The 23,433-nt window shown below is 36.6% G+C and overlaps 1 protein-coding gene across 1 annotated transcript; it reads right to left on the bottom strand.

The window, feature by feature from the left end:
* Positions 1–5,899: 5,899 nt before the first annotated feature.
* Positions 5,900–16,534, bottom strand: LOC145607748 (ubiquitin-like-specific protease ESD4). The gene is made up of 9 exons (XM_081663338.1): positions 15,366–16,534; positions 15,154–15,233; positions 14,979–15,072; positions 14,788–14,886; positions 12,501–12,593; positions 12,304–12,423; positions 10,777–10,880; positions 7,923–7,995; positions 5,900–6,313 (listed from the first exon to the last, which is right to left on the bottom strand). Exons 1-9 carry the CDS (start codon positions 16,200–16,202, stop codon positions 6,251–6,253), a joined length of 1,563 nt encoding a protein of 520 aa, XP_081519464.1. The 5' UTR covers positions 16,203–16,534; the 3' UTR covers positions 5,900–6,250.
* Positions 16,535–23,433: the final 6,899 nt, after the last annotated feature.

Consider the following 23,433-nt stretch of genomic DNA (forward strand, 5'->3'; position numbering starts at 1 on the left):
GAGGTCAATTGTGTTTTTCATGCAACACCAAATGATTGCTGCAAGGACTCTGCTTGTTGTGCTTTCCATGTGCGTACTAATGCAGTTATGGGGTCGAAGGTTTCGGCCGAAAGCTATTCCGATCTTGGTCATGAGGGCTACAATAGCCAGGGGGGCAGTGTATAGTGCAAACTAATGTAGTTTCGAGTGCTCATATTAATGCAATTACGGGATTGTTTGGTAATGTTAATGTTCCCGACAATCGTTTGAATGGAAAATTTGATGTTACTTCTTGGATCATTGACACAGGGGCAACTCACCATGTAACCGGAAACAAATCTTGGTTGTTTGATATGCATAGTTTTGAGTGTCCCGTTGGTCTTCCCAATGGTGACACCGTATTGGCTTCTTTGATTGGTTCTGTCCGTTTGTCGGACAAGCTCGTCCTAACCAGGGTTCTTTATGTTCCTAATTTGAGTTGCAATTTGCTTTCTGTGTCACAAATTACCGATAATCTTAATTGTATTGTCCAATTTAATTCTCATATGTGTGTTGTACAGGATCAAGCGAAGGAGTTGATTGGAACGGGAGCTAGGAGAGACGGACTATACTATTTTAGCAATTCAGATTCGGTGAATCATGTGGATGTGGGCAATGCAATGTCGACTTTGGAGTTGTGGCATCGTCGAATGGGTCATCCCTCTGAAAAAGTGGTTAAGTTACTTCCTCATGTTAGTAGCAATAAACATCTTCTTTCTAAAGGGTGTGAGGTATGTATGCGTGCTAAACATCCTAGAGATAAATTTCCTTTAAGTGATGGTAGAGCTTCTAGGATTTTTGAAAAAATACATTGTGATTTGTGGGGTCCATATCGACATGTCTCTTCGTGTGGAGCTTGTTATTTTTTTACTATTGTTGATGATTATTCCCGAGCTGTTTGGATTTACTTGTTGGTTGATAAAACTGAGGTTTTTCGAATGTTCTTAGCTTTTGTTGCAATGGTTGATAGACAATTTTCTCAAACCATTAAGGTAGTGCAAAGCGATAACGGCACTGAATTTAATTGCTTGCATGATTATTTCAGTGCTACCGGTATTATTTTTCAAACCTCTTGTGTGGGGACTCCACAACAAAATGGGAGGGTTGAGAGAAAACATAAACACATTCTTGAAGTTGGGAGAGCTTTGAGGTTTCAAGCTAATTTGCCTATTTATTTTTGGGGGGAATGTGTTCTTGCCGCTGCCCACCTAATTAATCGTACACCCACTCCCTTGTTACAAAATAAAACTCCATTTGAAATTTTGTTCAATAAACCTCCCTTATTTGATGCACTTCGTACTTTTGGATGTCTATGTTTTGCTCATAATCAGAAAACAAATGGGGACAAATTTGCAAGTCGAAGTAGGAAATGTATTTTTGTGGGATATCCCTTTGGGAAGAAAGGATGGAGAGTGTATGACCTTGAATCGAAAGTTTTTTTTGTGTCTCGGGATGTCAAGTTTGTGGAAGATGTGTTTCCGTTTGCTACTCCGGAAGATGTAAATATTGAGTCACAAGTGTATGAGTCGAATTATGACATTCATGATGATTTTGAGGAGTTTGATTTGCGGGGTGATAATGTTGGCAATGATGATGGTTTGGGCACAACTATGGGGTATAGTAGTCCGGTTCAGCAGCCCACCATCGGGGACCCTACGGCTGCTGGCACTGCAGGGCAGCCACACAACCACGCCACTGGTCTGTCCGATGGGAAGCCAGCGGGCGATGGCCTGCCTGCCAGTACAGCAGCACAGCAGCAGCAGACGGCTTCGCTGCCTGCAAGTACAGCAACTCAGCAGCGGCAGCAGCGGCAGCAGCAGCAGACCTTGCTGCCTGCCAGTACAGCAGCCCAGCAGCAGCAGCAGAACTTGCTGGCTGGGACTGCCGAGGAGGACAGTAGCTCCACTGCTCGTCGGCAGCAGCTGGCTGGGACTGCCGAGGAGGGCAGCAGCTCAGCAGCTCATGATACGGCTCTCTTGGGTCGTGGTTTCCGGGAAAAAATTCCCAATGTTCGTCATCGTGACTATGTGACTCACTCAATTTTTGCTAAAAGTCCGTCTCCGTCCACTCCGTCTCCAATCCCTCCTTCAGGTACGCCTTACCCTATAGCACACTATATAAATTGTGACATGTTTTCTGTGAATTATCGCAAATTTCTTGCAGCAGTTGTTTTGGGAAAGGATCCAAAATCCTTTAAAGAAGCGATGAAATCCGAAGGTTGGCGACACTCTATGAAAGAAGAAATAAGAGCATTGGAAGATAATGGGACTTGGACTTTGGAGCATCTTCCTCCCGGCAAGAAAGCTCTAGGTTGTCAATGGGTGTATAAGACGAAATTTTTGTCTAATGGTGATATTGAACGTCTCAAGTCTCGTTTGGTTGTTTTTGGTAATCATCAACGTGAAGGCATTGATTATGGTGAGACCTTTGCTCCGGTTGCAAAAATGACTACTATTCGTGCTTTTCTTGCTATAGCACTTTCAAAAAATTGGGAGATTCAGCAAATGGATGTTCATAATGCTTTCCTCCATGGTGATCTAGAAGAAGAAGTGTACATGAAATTACCCCCTGGTTTTGAGAGCTCGGATTCGAATTTGGTGTGTCGTTTGAGAAAGTCCTTGTATGGGTTGAAACAAGGAGATGTTGGTTTGCAAAACTCACTACGGCTCTAAAAGGGTACGGTTTTATTCAATCTTACTCTGATTATTCTCTTTTCACATACACTAAAGGCAATGTTCAGATTAATGTCTTAGTTTATGTTGATGATCTTATTATTTCTGGGAATGATTCCGCTGCATTAAATGTTTTCAAAGCTTATCTTGGTGATTGTTTCAAGATGAAGGATCATGGTCCTTTGAAATATTTTTTGGGCATTGAAGTTGCTCGTAGTAAATCAGGTTTGTTTTTGTGTCAACGAAAATACACCTTGGATATTGTTTCTGAAGCAGGGCTATTGGGTGCAAAACCAAGTGGTTTTCCGATTGAGCAGAACCACAAGCTAAGTCTTGCTAGTGGTGAGTTACTTGAACATCCTGAGTCTTATCGTAGACTGGTAGGGCGGTTGATTTATCTCTCGGTGACTAGACCGGATTTGGCATATTCGGTTCATATTCTTTCACAGTTTATGCACGAGCCTCGGATTGAGCATTGGGAAGCAACTCTCAGGGTAGTTCGTTATTTAAAAGGTACCCCAGGACAGGGTATTTTGTTGAGTGCAGATAGTGACTTGACTTTGCAGGGATGGTGTGATTCAGATTGGGCGACGTGTCCTCTTACTCATCGTTCGTTAACAGGTTGGCTTGTGTTTCTTGGTAAATCCCCTATTTCTTGGAAGACCAAGAAACAGCACACAGTTGCCACATCCTCTTCTGAGGCTGAGTATCGTTGCATGCCTTCAACCACACAAGAGTTGAAATGGTTGAAGGCCTTGCTTTTGAGTTTGGGTGTTGAACACCCTAAGGCGATCAAGTTGTTTTGTGATAATCAATCTGCTTTATATATAGCTCGAAATCCAGTTTTTCATGAACGTACGAAGCACATTGAGATTGATTGTCACATTGTTCGTGATGCCATTACAGAGGGCTTAATTGATCCTTCCTATGTTTCCACTAAGGAGCAACTTGCAGACATTTTTACTAAGGCGCTTGGGATGTCACAGTTTGATCATCTTCTTTCCAAGTTGGGCATTTACAATCCCCATGCTCCAACTTAAGGGGGGGTATTGAGGATATTATATTTTAGGAAATTATATGATAATATTTAGTTGTTATATCTTGTGCCTAGAATATAATCTTTTGAGATCTTTGTGATATTTCCTAATTTTATCAGATTAGGGAAACCTTGTATTATATATTGGCTATGGCCGTATCAATGGAAATCAAGAAATTGAGTTTGTTCAATTTAATATATTCTCTCTAACTTAGCAGAAGTCTACTTTCCAACCCAATTTGAATCAGGTCAAAATCATTTTTAGATTTTAATATATGACCGTTTTAGTAGAAAGGTGTCAGTTTTGGGCCAAGTTTAGTGTTATGCTCATATCTTCTTTGTTTTAAATCAGAATTGGTCTTATGATATATTGTAAGGAAAGCTTATTTCAAGGAATAGCCAACCAAATAATAATTGGATCAAAATTATAAGGCCGCAAAATCAGGTTCTCTCGGTTTTGTGATGTGGATACGAAAAGAGAAAAATAAGTTATAGTGTGGGAAAATGGGCTAAGAATTGGGTTGGTTTTTGAAATATATTGAATGGAAATATAAATTAAGCACTCCAAAGGTTAAATACTCAACCCGACCAATAATGGCGGTGAAAGGTTGTTCATCATCGTATTTGGTTTTGTGGAGACATTTTTAGGTGTCTACACCACCAAAAACCAATAACTAACTATACACACACCCAAAATCACCCTTTAACCACCCTACCCACCCACCCACTCATCCACCCAGTCACGACACCCACCCAATTACCAGACTCAGTAGCAAAACCAACTAGCCAACCCAACCGCAAAACCCACCCCAATCGATCGCGAAGTAGCTACCTACACCCATATACCACCATCAACTTGAAAAACCATCCAAGAATAACCCACGCACCCGCCATAAAACCAACCCGCTTCCCTTCAAATACCCCATATCTAGGTGGCAATCCAATGGGGGAGAATAGGCACGCCACCGACTTGACAAGTGAGAGAAATGGCGGTGACTTAACAAGGGAGGGAAGGGAAACAGAGGTGGAGAAGAGGGAAATTATCGAAAGATAAATTGTCATTTGGCGGATAATTAGGGTTCATTAGGGGGGAAATCAAAAGAAAAAAAATGTCCTTAATTTTGCATGTGGTAGCATACCTTTTTTAGTTTTATATCCTTCCTTCATTCTTTTATTATTGCATCATAGGGCTTGGACACAAGATTTTCGTAGTGGTAATAAAGATTAGAGAATGGTAAAATACAAAATTGTCCATATGACTATATACATAAATTTAAAAAATCAATTGTTGAAAAGCAAGAGTGTATATTAGGTATTTACACTTTGAACATAGATATTTCTTTTCCTAAAATGAATATTGTACAGTATTTGTAAAACTTCCTTAAAAAGTGGTACAATATTTTAAAAATAGATGAAGTAGATTAAATTACTAATTACAATACTCATTATTACTTCTTCTCTTGTTTCTTTTCTTCAACACTTTCTTTGTCATTTTTTAATCCCCTATAGCATTTTCTCAACGACAAATGATTACTATATTATTTTTCCCTTAAATTTCGCAAATAATTCCAAACGTAAAGAACAAATCGGAACGAATGGAGAATTTAACAACATATTTCGGTTAAATTTGTTTTTATACGTTACAAAAAAAAAAACTAATGGTCAAAGTTAGCATATGAAGAGTGAAAAAAAATATTAAAAAAATTAAAGGTATTAATTCTAGGAGTTAATTGACACAAAGAATATCTTAAAATTATAGCAAAATCACGACTAAGGAATCAAAGTAGATGCTATGTAAACATGGCGTTAGAACCTGGCAATAAAATCACTTTTACACCTAGTTCAAGATGGCAAGCCTTTAAACACTTCAAAAGCTCTGAAAATCTTAGCAACATTATACGAAGTATATAATAATGACTAATCCAACAAGAATCAGGATAAAGTTAAGGTACCTACTCCTGAAAGCTATCCTAGGCTCATCACTAATTAATAATTAACAAAGCCTTGACCTTAAAATGGAGGACCAAATATCAAACTGCGTTCAACTGGCTTAAAACCACCTCTTCTGATGCCCTAACCCTCGAGATAATAAAAAGACCAATAGATTTTTTTAAAAAAAAAAATTCAAAAATGAAGAAGCAGCTGGTTATCTCTGATACAATTGCAACTGTGATGAGATCAAAAAACTACTGTAATTATCCATTTTCAGTAAACATGGTGAGCCCAATACAATTAACCGGAATCACATGGACCAGGCCAAAAGAATTAGGGTAGACAGAGTTGTAGGTAAGCAAGAATCCCAACTACATATCAACTACATATTATATACAAGCTTATCAGTCAACTCACAATACAAGATTCTAAATTTCTGACGATCCAGCACATTAAAGACCCCAGGCTTCCCCAAGGCTGAGATCATCTCAATCAAAGAGGAACCTCTTTAAAATCCCATTTGCCCACCACCTTATGCGGGTAAGTACATCTGCCAATACATTACAGGAATTATCTCACAGGATCATGCATATTAGTCTGCTCTTAGCCTCAAAATCTCCTTTGCTGTTCTTTGTCGAAAATAAGGCATGTTTTCCTATAATAAGAAAATTAAATCAAAAAGCAGGAGTTTACATATTTATACCATATAAAATATACAAGGTTAGCCAATGTTGTTGTCCAAAAACATGGGCAAGGGCATTATATTTCACTGTCAAGACAAGTAACAATTGAACATAATCCACCACCAGTTAGGATGTAAAGGAATCAAATGCAATAGCATGTAACGACAATCTAGCAATCATATTCAAACAAATTATTCTATCATATGTAGATAAAATCTGGAAAAGCACGGGTAAAATGTTTTCGACGAAGCTCATCAAGGAAAGAGCATGTGGCCTACAGGGATTCACAGAGGGTAGTCATCAATCTCATCATCTAGCACAACTCAGTAAATGTAAATATACAAGTGAGTGAGCAACCAAATGCAATAGCATGTAACAGACAATCTAGCAATCATCTTCAAACGAATTAATCTATCACGTGTCGATAAAATCTGGAAAACCACAAGGTAAAATGTTTTCTTCGAAGTTCATTGAGGAAAGAGCATAGTGAATGAGAGAGTGAGAACTCACAATATGCTAGTGTCGTTCTTGCCGTTTTTAAACCTACCTCGTACTATGCAACTCTACCTTGTCAAATCCCTAGTTATCAATTCTAATTATAAGATTGGGCTGCACAGCGTTGTGTCTCATTAACCTCTCACTGGAGAACACAATTATCACCTAAAATTTGGGTAAAACATCACATTTACTCATATTTATAAAACAAGAGCTCAACCAAAGATGCTAGATGGATGACATCGATAAAAGAAATCTGAATTGATGCTTAACAGTTTAATAGAATACAAACTTTTTTAATGGGAGATTCATCAATGAAATCGGCAACCAAAGCATCAGAACTTAAAAGAAGAGTGGGTGGCCAAAGATGGGGGATTTGAGGATTAACTGGAGGGGGAATGGAATTTGGGCTATTAATCAAGGAATGGGGGAAGCTAATTTGGCTAAGAGCTATGTGATTTGGAAGAGAAGATTAAGAACTGAAGGGACAGATGAGAAGTGAGAGAGCCAAACACAGTCGACACCATTGTTGAAGCGTAGAGGGTTTTGTATGTTAATAGTGGACCCCTCCTATATATTTTAGCAAAAGGGTGTGTAGCAAACAACTATCTGAGAGAAAAAAGATATTTGTGGCTGAACTAAGCCCCACAAGCCTGATGAAAATATCCACCACCTTTTATATACACCGGGATGCACATAGAGGTAGGTGCACCCATATTATACTCTATTGAGCATAATTTCTGGGATTCATACTAGTTTCTAACTCACAATGAAAACACTCCTTTTCAATATGGCCAACAATGGGATAAGAGTCATTAGCCACAATTCTTTTAAGAAAAAGGAAACATCCTATGCAAGTACTATAGACTAAACCAGTTGGCAATTATAATTCAGGTGGTATACATCTAGACAGGCCTTTCTTCTTGATAAAAGAACTCATGCACATATGCTCAATATGATTTGCTAGATCACAATTATAACAGAATACTTCTAGGTTCAATAAGAATGATCAGTCAATTTATATACAGAAAAGGAGCAGAAGGAATTCCAATATTAGAGTAATTGCAGTTAACCCGAGCTACATACCTGGGAAAAATGTAGCCCCAAGCCTCTGCTATAAAAATCAGCATACTTGACCATAAACACACCACAATCAAACCTGTTCCAAATCAGAACTTGATTTTAAAACTACAAACAAACAAAAAGTTAAAACAAAAGCAACCTTACTCCATAATGGAAAACAGAATGGGAGGGGCAAATAAAAAAATAAAATAAAAAAATAAAATAAAAAAAAAACCATCTACAAAATTTGGAAAAATAAAATACTCTGTATATCCGTTAGCAGGTGTAGTGGGCATAGAGCTATAATTCATTCTTACATAGTTGTCAATAAGAGTACAAGTCACAATACTCTTAAAAAATAAAGAGAATTAATGTAAGCCACATGAAATAGCATTTCTCTTGATACTAGTGTTTTCACCTTCACATTGGATTAATGTTATAGTTTATCCAGGAGCAAAAGCAAGACAACTCATATATGAACTATCTTCGTCTTCAAACCCCATCAACAGGTGAAGTACGCAAAGGTTAACTGACGGTTGTATATGTGTCATTGTGTCTCCCTTTAGAGATCCCCATCATCCTCTTGGCCTCAATTCAGATATATACCTTTAAGATGAGATATTAACTTTATCTCAGCATGATTGGCATTCTTTGTTCTTGTATCATATAGACGGAGGAAACCTTGGCCTCTTGACTATGAAATTAATTATCAATTAATAGTTACAAAATTAGAGCTACCAGCTACATAGACTTAAACCAAGATCATTAAACAGCTGGTTGTTAGCTTGTTTTAACTTGCTACGTAAAGCTTTTTTAAAGTTCAGGTGATAATGATCATCATCAAATCTCATAATGTTAAAGTGTAAATCATATAACGTTAGTAACTATTATTTGGAAAACAAAATTTTCTGGTACACGGTGTATATGGAAACAAGGACTTGTTCTCATGGAATGCAGAACACTAAGTCTAATAATTTGATATAAACTATTATCATAATGTTAAGAAAGTTACTTTTCTTCAATTTATTTAGCCCATGTGAATTCAGTGTCTGTTACGATAAGTTTTACAAAAGATAAGAAATTTTTCATGATGTTGCTATATTAGTAAAATATTCTTGAAACTTTTAGCCACATCATAACCAATAATTTTGATCCAGCTATGTCATAATTGCCTCATAACAAGACACCAATTAAGTGTCCCTTCCTGATCGTCAATTTAAATAATTGTAAATACCCTGTTAATATTGTAGTATATAACTTTTGTTGTGTCTTCATATGAAGAAAGATCACATGAGAAGGGGGTGATTCTCAGATAAATACAAAATAGGTCAAGAGCTAAAGGAGTGTTAAAAACGCTTTAAATAAAAGGGGTGTTTTCGGGTTAATTGTATTGGTAATGTCAACTTTTGATTGTACCACCTATAATCATATTGAGAAAGTCCCTAGCAAATATAGGTGAAATACTGAAATAGTTCCTACAAGGAGGCCCAATAAAATGGACATATGTTCTCTGACTCTCTCAAATAGTAGAAATCTTAAAAAAAAAAAAAAAAAAAATAAAATAAAAAGATGGCTAATGTTCAACAAGTTTAGCCTAATCCAGACAAGATCATAATGGGGCTAAAATAGGAAAAATTCAGCTAACTAGCAATTAGATCTCTCATAAATGGCTAAAGTCTCTAAAGTGCAACTCTTCTCCACCAGCCACATTGTACTTAGGCCTATTGCATATTTGCATCATCAGATGTATGCTTATCAATTACATTTACACCCAATTAGTAATTTTGACACTTATCTTCCTTCAAACTCTTCCATCATTGAGTAGTTCATTACAATTTGGGACTCCAACCCTTCAAGAAATGAGTTTCTATGGGCAAGCCTAAATTTTATTGGGCTGTAACATCTACATGAAAGGTGCTTGCCATGGGCATCTACCAAAAAAAAAGAATTACTGATTCGCTAAAGTTCATGTCAAAAGCTAAGCAATCCTGATTTTGATCAAACAGACATCTACAATTCAAATCACTTAATCCCATTTATAAAACCACTTACATGTAAACGGATATTGGAAAATCGATTAACTAAATAATTCTAAAATCTAACATAATTAGATGCTAACATCCTATGTTACATGGACTCGGGAACGGGTGTCGGGCGCAAGTTCCAAAATTTTAGGACACAGGGACTATGTCCGATTTTTGGACATGGGTATGGGGACTCGTCAATACGTCACTTAAATTTATATAACTAAAATATATATTACAAAAGTTTTAAATTTTTCAATATGTCTACCCCTATTTTTTTTATTTTAATTCTTTCCTCGGTAAATTCTCCTAATAAATGGAGATCTTCTTATCTCCATCTTCTCTATATTAATGGTGGTTTTCGAACAAGATAAATTTTTCTTTCATGTTCCTTTTTCTTTCCTCTCCTCTCTTAATGGAAGTGTCCGAGTGCACAACGAAGGATCGGTCATGTGTCCGTGAAGTGTCTTGGCGACACGGACACTGAGCGATATTAGCCGTGTCCGATTAACATAGCTAACATCCTTAAGACACCGATATAATTTTCTCTTCACTAGCCATACCAAAATATTTCTTAAACTTCGTACTTCACAATTTTTTAATCAGCATCATGATTCACTTTAAAAGAAGATCAAGCATCAATTCCAAAGAAGAGAAGTAATTGAAGGTGAGAAGAATGGAGAGCTTGCTGCAAATTAAAATAATTCACATGAAATTCCACAAAAAATAATACAGTATATAAACACAGATAAAAATAAATAAAATAAAATAAATATCATTCAAAGGCATTCAAATAAATAAAACTTGTCCTACTGAGAGAAGAATCCGGCAAAATAAAAAGTAAAAAAAAATACCCATTCTCTTGTTCCGGAAGGTCTTCCACAAACTCTTGCTTCCATGAACTAACATCAAACTCTTGCCCGGTTTTGTCCTTGACTTCATCCGCAAAATATTTAGCCTAGAAATAAGGCAAGAAGACATCTTTCAATCAACACAAAATTCAGATGTAAATATCCTAGTTGATCAATGTGATTGATCTACACACACAAAAACAAGGGAAACAAACCTAAGGAAAAGGTATCCAGCAGAGCTAATTGCTACATGCATTAAAATGTGAGAAGAGAATAGAGTTGGGGACTAGGTCAAATATGATGCTTTTCCAAGCTAACCTCAATATCTAAGATAAAAACAAAATTGAAGATTTACCTAACCAAATGTGAAGAGTAAAACCAAGTATAGAAAGTGTTCTAAAAACATTGAAATGATTTATATGAGTGACTCCAACTTTTGATTTACATTTGATAAATATCATATTATGAAAATAATGGCTGGATGTAAGAAAAGCTGAAACAATATAGAACCCAAATGCAACTGGAAGATTTAGAGAATGCTCAAACATTTCAAGGTTAAAAACGTTGCTACTTTGTTTGTCAAGATTGCAAAGGTAGGTAATCTTTACAGCAACAATATCAGGTCTTAATTCCAACGATGGGGACAACTACATGAATAGAGAGTTAAACTCAGCAAAACGAATTTTACCACACTCTCAATATCAGGTCTGGGTAAAGGAAATGGGTTGCGGTAGCATATTACTCCCTCTCTAGTGCTAAGAGCCTGAGACTTACAGCTCCAATGACCCGCTTACATATTAAATAAAAAGGGCATACAACATGACACACACACTCACAACCTCTCACTACCAATGCAAAGTACTATCATCTGATCTATTTTTTCTATATTATCACTTGAAGGTTTAAAAAAAATTCCTACAGTTAGTAATGAAAGCGTACTGACAATTATTTTTCATTAAATTCACATCTACCAATAATTATATTTATTCCTCAATAAATCACAATTCTGTTAGGGTAAAAATGCTAAACTCATATTATTATATTATTTGAATGCAATGTCAGGGGCAGTAAGCCATTCAAATCCTGAAGATTCTACTGATGTTAAGTGAGTTAAAAGAGGAAGCTACCTGCCATCTCCAGCAAGTAACCTGGATAATGATTGGCTTGATAGTGTAACTTTTGGTTTCAAAGAGGCAGATTACCATGCTAAAGATTATAACATAATAAAACTCTAATAAAAAGGAGTTCAGTGCTACCAGTAAAACATAAGTAAAAGCCACTGTCCTAGGATAACACTAGGAGCCCAAAAAAAAATGGCATAGGAAGCTAAAAACATTTAAATTCAGGATTTACTCTAAAGTGGCTTTTTCGATATTGATGTCTTAAAATTGATGTATTCTTTTATTTCTATTTCTAATAAACATGTTTTGATAAGAAAATCTAATAAATTCATACAAGAGAGATCTCTTGCCGTGGAGTAATAACACATTAACAATTCTGGACCCAACAAAGGCTAATTGCAATACGTACCAATACTCTCAAAACATGAAGATCTCTTCCGCCCAATGAGTCTAGATACTGAAATGTTTTATCCTTCTTATTTATGACTGCCAAACACCAATGCACTTCCTTGTGGATAGGAACAAATATCTGCCACGTTGGAACATTCAGGTTAGTAAGCACATACATGATGAATTCAAATGACCATTGAGAAGACAAAATCCTACTTTGTCACACTCCAAGAGTCCATATCCGAGCTTCCTCTGTGAGGTCCATCTTCTGACAGCTTTATAGTCATAGCCATTTCTTCCACCTATCAGCTGCACTCATAAGGAAAATAATAATAATAATCAAAATTATAATCATTTACCAGTAGATAAAGGGTAAATCATCAGAGTAGAATAACCAATACTGGATAACAAAGAGTCCATTTTTCAAAAACACCGATATCATCAAAGACTTTACAAGGCAGAGGCCACCAAAAACAAGCAGACATATCTGATAAGACTGAATATTTTATACTACATCAGTTGTGAACTTTTACATGAAACCACAACAAACTATACTTCCACTACAGACAACCACTAGCTCAGATAAGCAGCAATCACATCCAATTGCAAAATTCAGAGCTTAACCACATCATACATACTGATTATGTGCAAAGAATCATTTCAATTTCTTTCATTAGAATGAAAAAGTACGCACAATCAATAACTATATACTAAAAGACACACCAACAATGACATGTGTCATCTCCTGGTGTGTACTTAGTGTTTTCTTTTTTTTTTCTTTTTTTTTTTTTTTTTGGTGACAAAATTCAATTACAGTATAAAATCTAAAACTTTCATATACTCCCTCCGTTTTTAAATAATTGCTCCACTTTTCTTTTCCGGCCGTTTTTAAATACTTGCTTCATTTCCTTTTTTGGAAAGCTTTTATAATATATAATTCATTTCTCACACTTAGTGGACCCGACATAAGACTCTCTCTCCTTCTATTCTTCCACTACTTTTGCTGTTTACAATTTTTTATTTTCCCAACTACCCCACTACCTCTATATTTTATTATTTTCTCCCATTCTCCTACAACTCCGCGCATGGAGAAATGGAGCAAGTATTTAAAAACGGAGGGAGTATATGTTAATAACAAAGATAATTACTTTAAATAAATAAATAAATAAATAAAAAGATTTGATATACAAACCCAAACATTTAGTAACATAATTTGCGACATATGTTAATTTATTTCAAAGAAGTATTCATATTTTTCCCCTTATAAAAATAGTTGTTTATTTATTTATTAGAATTCACATCAAACTAGTGTATATATTTATTAATTTTTTAAGATTTTTTTTCTTTATTTATTGTAAAACAATCAATTGTATTTAAAAGTTGATATTATTTTTTAAAATTACCGTGCATGTCACGGTCCCTAAACTAGTCAATATCAAATATGAAAGACCCATGAGATCTGAATTCCAACATCACATAACCACCATTATAAAATTGTTAGTCCTAGTAGGTCCATGGAATGGGTCTGGGTCATATCAGGTTACATAGTCTTGATATAAGGACATAATTATCAATTATGTTTTATTAAAAATAATTACTTCCTCTGTTTAGAACATCACATAGTCTTGCTATAAGGACATAACCCATGAGATCTGAATTCCAACATCACATCACCACCACTATAAAATTGTTAGTCCTAGTATGTCCATGGAACAGGTCTGGGTCATATCTGGTTACATAGTCTTGATATAAGGACATAATTATCAATTATGTTTTATTAAAAATAATTACTTCCTCTGTTTTTTTATTAGATGCATTCTAAAAATGGAAGTTACAATCTATATGCATCACTTTCCCTTTTAGTTAATAAATTCTCTCTATCTCTCTCCTATCACATGGGCCCTCTTTATTTTTTCTCTCTATCTCTCTCTTCTCTAAAAATTGCCTAGAAGTCCGCAATTACAAAAGTGATGAAACTAAATAAAACGAAGTATGAATATTTACATACTACAATTTTACAAAATGAACATAATATTAATATGTGTTTAGACATAGACCCAAGTCACCCAACCTAGACAGTAATCAATCATGAGCTTTCTCAAATTGAGCAGATGGCCCTCTGAAATTTTTTGTTAGGTTGGTCTTCACAAGGCTTGTCCAATCCTCTTATCTGCTCCTCAATACATTGTTATACAAATTAAGCCATTGACTATTATCCCATAATTTATACAAGCATATGTATAACCTTTAGTTACACATGTGTAATTCTGATAATCAAGGCTTTGTTCTTATATGCTTTAAAAAATGATTCTTAGTTCGATATGTACTAATAAAATTCGAACAAGGGCTACCCAAGTTCAATTCAAAAACTAAAACAAGGTCTGATACGTTTTTGATAGGTTCAAATCATTTCAACTGAAAGGAAATAAGCTTAAGTCCACATAGTACAGTCCAATAGAAAGCATAAGATCAGCATACTTGGCCAGGGAAATCAATCACAAACCTTCTTATAGAAAAATGTATTGAAGAAATGACATGTCAAAAATTTCTTCGGCTCTCTTCTTTCCCTCTCTTTCAGCAGTTCAAGATATACATTGATGACCTGCAACCCACAGAAAAAGGGGGGACATGTCAGTGACAAACATGCTAATATCACTCTAGTACAAAGATGAAAAATTGGGAAAAGCAACTCACTTCATCATTCAACCATGCACCGGGTCTCAAGCACTGCAAATGCTCACCAGTGATCTGGATGTTGGAGTTGTCATGGGTGACCAAAATCTTTCTCCTGCGGCAGAAGCAAACAAAAATGTTATACAAGCAAAGCAACACTAGTAAACCAAATGATCCATGTTTAATGCTTTAATACCGATTAGTATTTGAAAAGGCACGTGCAACATCTCTCTGTTCCTCTTCTGTCAGAGGCACAAAAGGCTCACGCAGCTTGCCCTGCAATTGCATAGTAAATAACATCAGTAACCTAAAACCCAGAAACAAGCATACAAAAATGTTAATCATGAACAGTATAATAATTAGACTTGTCACAGCCTCAAAGCCAAAGCAATAGCAAGGAAAATCCACCTCTACTGGTTTATTCAGCTCCTTAGATTTCTCCTCCCTCCTTTGTTTCCGCGACGACCGTAAAGACTGCAATTTGGCCTCTTGTATTTTGATTTCAGAATCTCTAATAATTAGCCTAGGAGAATAACTTTGGTCTACATTAATCAGCAATTGTTTATATGCCTCACGGCCAAGTGCTACACCTTTACCAGAACGTTCAGCTTTGATCAAATCTGGCACCTCCGAGAGACCCTTAATAGCACCATTCCTCAATGCTTTCCCGTCCAATTCCCGGGTCTGTGGCTCTAATTCATCACCTTTCACCACTCTACCGTCATCAGAAACAAGTGATCTTACTTCACGGCCATCTTCTACAACCTCCAACTCCTCCCACCCCTTCGAAATCACATTTTCCTTCTCAGGCTCAGCTTCCACATCAATAACCTTCTTATCATTACCTAACTTAAAATAGCGCAAAACCTTAACGGCATTTTGTTTCTTCTGCTCAAAATTAGTCCACAAAGCATTCCCCATCAATTCCTTCTCCCCGAGCCCACTACTCCTACGCTTTGATCCACTCGACAGTACCCCAAATCTGTTCGACCTAACAGGAGCATGAACCTCCCTTTTCAGCTTCTCCGGTTCAGGATACCGACTTAACCACGAAACAGCACTGGGTGGTGGTGAAGTAATCACCTTCTTATGGCTTTGAATACTAATTCTACGTTTCTTGGATGTATGCAATTCAATGTGATTAAGATGATAATGATAATGATTCGATGAAACAATAGAAGGAGATTGATTACATAAACTAAAACATTCATCCACCCGCTTACGATTAGTTGTTAAGGCACCCATTGGCTAAACCCTAACCCATCTACCCACAACAATTGCAGATAATAATTGCAATATATACCGTCAAATTCAGCAGAAAAACAACGAAATTTGAGAAATATTAACCCTAAGAGAGAGAAAAGGAAATACCAATCGAACAAACAACAAAGGAATTCAAACCAGAAAGCGGCAAAATTGATGTCCTAAAAACCCTAGAAATTGAAGGAGAGAAATGGCAGGTAAATATGAAATTGAAATTCGGCAAATTAGCGATTGGCCAAGATGGAGAATGGGTGCAGAAGAGATGTGCGTAATTTTGGGTGTTAAAGAAATCGAAGATTAATGATATTTGGGGGTTTTTAGAAATTCCCAATTTATGTCCTTGAGTAACCGAAGGAGTTTACTAGGCGGCAAAGTGGCAATATGTGCAAAAAAGAAATAAAAATATATACTACGTATATTGTTATAGTTGTTTGGTAGGTATTAAAAGTAACAAATACCGTTTTTTAAGGGTAATAAAATCTCCCAATTTGTTACTCTTGACAAACTAGTGGAAACAAAATACGTTTCCTTACTCAATCACAATCTACTCAAATTGTTTCCATTCCATTAGGATACCAAACATACAGTATAGGTAACGTTTATCATTACCCTTTTCCCTACTTATTTGAATTCTTTCTGTTTCATTTACAATATTTATACCAAACACCCCCTTAAAGTATTAACGATACTCCGATAGTAAAGGAATTATTAGTGAAGGGATAGGAAGCAAGCAATATGATAGAAACTTTTATTGATTCTTACTTCCATTGTTCACAATACGTGAACTTCTTATTAAGCAAAATTTATAAAATATAATAATATACATTATTGTTCTACATATATATCATTGTAAGGTGAATTGCATTAACCGGTTACAAACTTTTATACATGCAATGTGAACTTCAATCATATTTGTATTTTTCTCAACGCTCCTTGTAGGCGTCGTTTGAAGCGCACTTACGTTAAGCATGTGGTGAATATGCTTGGCACTCTTAGGAAGTGGGAATTGACATTACGATTAGGGACAACGATTAGGGACAAGGAAAGTAGGGAGCCGCCAACAAGTTTTTAAGGAACTTGTAAACCGTTCACGGATCATTTAAGGCAACCACGATTAAGGGACAACGATAGGCAACAACGATTGACCCGCGAAGGTTACACCCCATTCATAATCCATGAGATTACTAACTCCATATGGTTCGGAACCACGAAAGGAGGATCGGGGATGATGGTACGAAGTGAGTCATGGAGTCACATTCGCCCGTATTGGCCTCTACTCGATTCTTATTGTGAAAAGTATTCATGTGATCTCAAAGGCATACAAACAAAATATTTAATTTGCTCCAAACTATTATTATGCTAAATTGGTTGAATATTAATGCACACATAATTCTAAAATATTGGTGATCACTTGATTAAATAACAAGATTAAAGGAACCTAACTCGGTTGTCCAAATTATCTTATTAGGCGTTATTTTCAATTACATATTCCCTTTAACATGCAATATGGTAATCATAATAACAATAGAAACCAACATTAATATTGGAAGCAATTTAACAATAATAGCGTTAGTCAAATCAAATAATAATAATAATAATCATGATATTACCAATATAAAATAATAATAATAATAATAATAATAATAATAATAAGTAATAAAATTAATTAATTACTCACATTTCGCGCGTTCCTTAAAATTGCTAAATCATGAATAAATTGTTAGTAATTTCAATAAAAAAAATATAAATAAAATGGAGATTAAATTAAATAAATGTAGATTTAATTTGGCCCAAACCCTCAGTTATTTGTAACTTTCACGCCTTGGTTTAAGGACGGAACCTCGGGTTAAGTATGGACTCCTTAAAGTGCTTAGAGGAAAAATGATTTAATTAGGAATATAGGTTTAAGGCTTAGAATATGAGAGACAGAGAGTAGAATGATTTTTGGTGGAAAAGAGAGGAAGAGAGAAGGATTTGATGCCCCGAACTGCAGAAAGGGGGGTCCAATTTATAGGGAAAATGAGCAGAGGGATGATGAGTGACATTTATGGCACTCATTTGGTCCCTTTTTGGATGAATTCTATTTCATTTTATCACTCTTTTCTATAGTTTTCCTTAGTTTTATTCTAGTTTTCTTCATTTTATGCTTTTTGTAGTTAGTTTCTCTATTTTATGCATTTTCTAGTTTACTTGTTATTTTTCTCTTTTACTTGCTTTTTATCATTTGTTTGTAGGTCGTGATTGATTGTCCAAGAATTCCCGAGCTTCCTCTCTATGATCTTTCATTGTTTTCATGCCTAAAGCTTGTGCAAGAAGTTTCAAGTCAAAGGTGGATCCAAGGGGCATGCTTCAAGGCCTTGTATATGCCTTTCTCATGGCTTATACTCTTCAAGATTTCCAAGAAAGTTTCTGCCTACCTTGTCCTCCATCATCATCATCTAAGATGTGTGCACCACTTGAGCTAGGACGAAGAGAAGAAGGGGGCAATACCCAGCTATGTGCGGGCGCACTTGGGGAGTGTGCGGCCGCACATCTGTCGAGTGCGGCCGCACACAAGGTGCGTGCGGGCGCACCTTTCTGGGTGTGTTCTCGTGCGCACCACTCTCTCTCCTCCAAGCGCCCGCACCGGCGTGGGTCTATTTTTGGGCGTCAATACCGACCTCCTCTTTGTACATATAGTTATTTCTTTCTATTTTTGGAGAAGAAGTTTTAGATTAGAATTCATATAGTTAGTTTTTGATGAGAATTTTAGAGAGAGAAACTCAAGGATTGAAGAGAGAGAAACTCATGATTTTTGGTGATTGCTCAAGAATTCTTCATTGTAATTAATCTTTAGATCAAAGTTTTGTAAGGATTTTCTTCTTGATTTCAATACAAATTTGATTTTAGTTGATTTCATTTGTTTTCCATGTTATTGTTGATTGATTGAAGTTTGTTTGATGATTGATTGAAGTTTTATTGATTTTTGATTGATTGTTGATTTGATCTTTGATTTCAAATATGTTGATGATGAAATTGATGATTAGTGTAGTTTTGATCTTGATTTCCATGGCTAGTGAGTAGTTTTCTAGCTAGGGAAATGGTGAAGCATGTTTGAGTGATGGATTAGAGTAATTTGGGGATAATTGATGGAGTTGATGATATGATTAAATTTGGTTGATAATTCATGTGCATGTGTGTGATTGATTGAAGTTTGGCCATCTTTGATTATTGCACTAGATTGCATTGTGAGCTTGCTATGATACGGACCATTGATTAGTAACTTGCAATTTCACGATTGAGGTGCCTTGTGACGTTTCCTAGGTAGTGTTTAGTGTAGTTTACGCTAGTTAGACCTCTAGGAGAACTATCTTGGTATGCTCTTTTGGATACATGATTGATTTTCCTTCATATCACTTGACTTAGTCGGTTTGACCTCCCAAATTACCATTTTCCATTACAATTACATGTGGATCCATTGCCCTAGTGTCTTTTAGATTGATTTCATACAAATTCTTGCATCATTTAGCTCTAGCTCTAGTTTCCTTCATAAGCCCCTTTACTTGACTTCGGAATAGCTTGACCTAGGCAATATACACTCGACCTCCATTCCTTTGGGTTCGACCTTGACTTACCACTACACTTAATAGGGGTTTGTTGAGTTACAAATTTTGTTTGATTGGGTGGGGTGGTAGCCCAACGACTTACCGTTCTTCATCCCATCAAGGGAACACACGGAACCCTAAAAAGATAAAAACCCTAAAAAAAGGCTACTGCGACACGGTAGAAGGCACCGTGTCACGGGGAATCCCACCGTCATACGGGGAAAAATCCCGTGACACGGTGGACTATAGTGTGACGCGGGAAATAATTAGGGTACGGGGGGATAAAACGCGTGAAGGGTTTACGCGGAAAAGACACGGAATGGCCCCGTGTCACAGAAGGGGCACCGTGTCATGAAGAATCCCACCGTCAGACGGGGCAAACTCCCGTGACACAGTGCTTTTGCACTATGCGCGGTGATTCCAGGTTTTTACCCGTTTTTAAAATCATCATAACTTTTGATCCTTAACTCGGAATAAGTCATATAATATATCATTGGAAAGCTTATCAAGTCTACTTTCCAACATTATTAGAATCAGGTCAAAATAATTTGTAGATTTAAAGATATGGCCGTTTTAGTAGAAGGGTGTCGGTTTTGGGCCAAGTTTAATGTTTTGCTCATATCTTTTTCGTTATAGCTCGGAATTGGGCTTGTGATATATGGTTGGAAAGCTTATTAAAAGGCCTATACAACCAAATAATAATTGGATCAAAATTATATAGCCATAAAATCAATTCAGCTCGGTTTTGTAATGTGGATATGGAAAGTGGAAAGTAAGTTATGGTTTAAGGAAATGAGCTAGCTTAGGAAATGGATTGGTTTATGAAATGTATTGGGTAGAAACATGGATTTAAGCACTCCAAAGATTAAATACTCAACCCGACCAATAACGGCGGTGAAAGGTGTTCATCATTGGGTTTGGTTTTGGGGAGACATTTTTAGGTGTCTACAGAAGCTCCCACTTTGACTGAGTTTGTAGAAACGACATTTTCGAAAACGATAGTCAAAGTAGTCAATTGGGACGGAGAATGATTTAAGACGTTATGCGATCCTAAATCACTCTGTATACGCCGAAACCTGCAGAAGAATGTTAGTTCCACGGATAAAAGAGTAAAGGGATAGAATGCATATCTGACACTAGTGTATCAGTGACAAATGAGTTTGGTAGCTTCCTATGCTTGAAGGAATCCACCGGATGATACTTTCCATGCTTGAGGAAAGTCGACAGATGATGTTGGCAATTGTCTATGCTTGAAGAAACCCACCGGTTGAGATACTTTCCATGCTTGAGGAAAGTCGAGAGATGACAATTTTCCATGCTTGAGGAAAAACTTGTCTAATGATGAAATTGCAAGTCTCTGGGTATCAAGGACCTTGCGCCGTGAATCGTCTTCGCTTGGGAGATGATCACTAAAATGATGATGGTTCGATTGTCCCTGAACGTGGGCAATAGTTGGTTCGCTTGTCCCCGAACACGGGTTGTAAAAGGTCGCTTGTCCCCGAACGTGGGATGTAATTGGTTCGCTTGTCCCCGAACGTGGGCTGTAGATGATCCGCTTGTCCTCGGACGTGGGCTGTAGTTGGTCCGCTTGTCCCCGAACGTGGGCTGTTAATGGTCCGCTTGTCCCCGGACGTAGGCTGTAAATGGTCCGCTTGTCCCCGGACGTGGGCTGTAGATGAGACCTGCAAAATAAAATTTGCCAAGGGACTCGTCTAGAAGGGACTCGTATAGACTATGATTGACTTGACCAATTGACTTGACCAATTGACTTGACCAATGACTTGACCAAGCATGACATGACATGTGTATGACTTGTGTTTTTGTGTATATGTGTATTGAGTGAGTGTGTGCACAGACAGAAGCAACCGAAAATGCAAAAGAAAAAATTTTCCGTCATTTTCGTCATGAGATGAGTGGAGGGTATCGACTTTCTCCCGAAAAAAAAAGACGTGAAAAAAAGTTTATTTTCGAACTTCCCTAAAAAAAGAAACTTGAAAAAGTTTTTTTTTAACTTCCTCAAAAGAAAAGATATGAAAAAGGGAAGAAGTTTTGAACTTCTCGTTCAGCAACACGAAATGAATCGCAAGCATGGATCGAATTGCTTTTCTTGAAGATAATGTATGCATGATACATGTTCTTAGGCCAGGAGGCTAAGGACAATTACATCATGTGACACGATAGATGAATTAACTTAGGTCATGGAGCTAAGCATCATATATGGTGTAAAGAAATGATCTCGAACGTCGCTTAGGTCTGGAAGCTAAGCACGTATATAGATGAAGTGATTATTGCATAATGAACATTGTTTAGGTCAAGGAGCTAAGCACGATATGCTTTGTATGATTAAAAATTGTATGATTAAAAATCATTGACATATAAATGTTGCTCAACGCATTATGCGATGTGTGAAACAATGTACATTGCTCAGGTCAGGAAGCTAGGCAAGTAAACAATGTTTCTTCTGAAGAATGTTGTCTTGAAAGATGATGACATGCACAGTGTTGAAACAAGATTTCATGATAAAGGGTTCTTAAAGGGAAAGATGATATGGCTATGTATGTGTGAGTGAAGTGTGTAAAAGTGATACTAAGGTTGGCTGCAAAGGTTGTGATGATGGAAATAGCTGTGAGAAGAGTCAAAGATGATGACTCTTGTTGGGCTGGGTAAGCTAAGTGATGTGGGTTCAAGCCCCCAAGTCTAGCTCTAAATGGTAAGGGATAAGCATTGGATATTCTTTGACTCAAATCATGCATAGATATGAATATGAATGTGGCCGCACCTCAATGTGAGGTTGCCTACGTATCCGTTAGGAATCAGGCCAAACGTAGCTCTAACCGAACTTTGCACAAGTGTATGTACACCTCAAAGAGGTCTTTCAACGGTTGTAATGTGGTTAAGTTGATGGTTTGAGGAAGAAAGGGATAAAAGGCTCAAGACCCGAGAGAAACCCCCCGAGATGTGTAATTGTGTATTTGAAAACTTTGAATTTGCAAGTTTTATTTTTCACATATTTTTTTGCTTTGAAATTCTTTTTTTTTTCTTTTTTTTTTCATTCTTTTGAATCAATGTAGGCGATCTCAGATCATGCGGTTCATCACTCACATAGCATTCATGTTTCTCAGGCACGGTACCAAGCATTCGATGAGAGACGCAATTTGAGACGTGTTCATATCGAAGACATTGGAACACTTGCCTTTAGACATTGTTTTTTATTTACTTTTTTTTAATTTTTTTTTTAATTTTTTTTATTTGAACTTGCTTTCTTACTGTTACACAAATTGCACATCTTTCCATCCCTGGGTTAAGTGAATGTGGGTTGAATAAATAAGGTCAATCGTTAGACGAGGCTCAAAGTGGTTGACGAAGAAATGGAATGAGTGTTTGAAAATGTACGTTCAAGTTATCCCACAGGGTATTTCTTGGCAAGGTTTTAATGAGACAGATTAACATATAGGTATAATAGTGGTAATATTTGTTTCTTACCTAAATGTAAATTTTTAGAATTCATCCTATAAAAAACCCATTCAAGGGGGACTGTTGTAATACGCATTGTATGTGTAATATGAACGGATTAACAATACTGCCAAATATTACCGCTTAGCTTCCCATGCAAGAATAAATATTGCCGC

The sequence above is a fragment of the Chenopodium album genome, chromosome 23, assembly GCF_948465745.1.
Source record: "Chenopodium album chromosome 23, dcCheAlbu1.1, whole genome shotgun sequence".
NCBI classification, from domain to species: Eukaryota; Viridiplantae; Streptophyta; class Magnoliopsida; order Caryophyllales; family Amaranthaceae; genus Chenopodium; species Chenopodium album.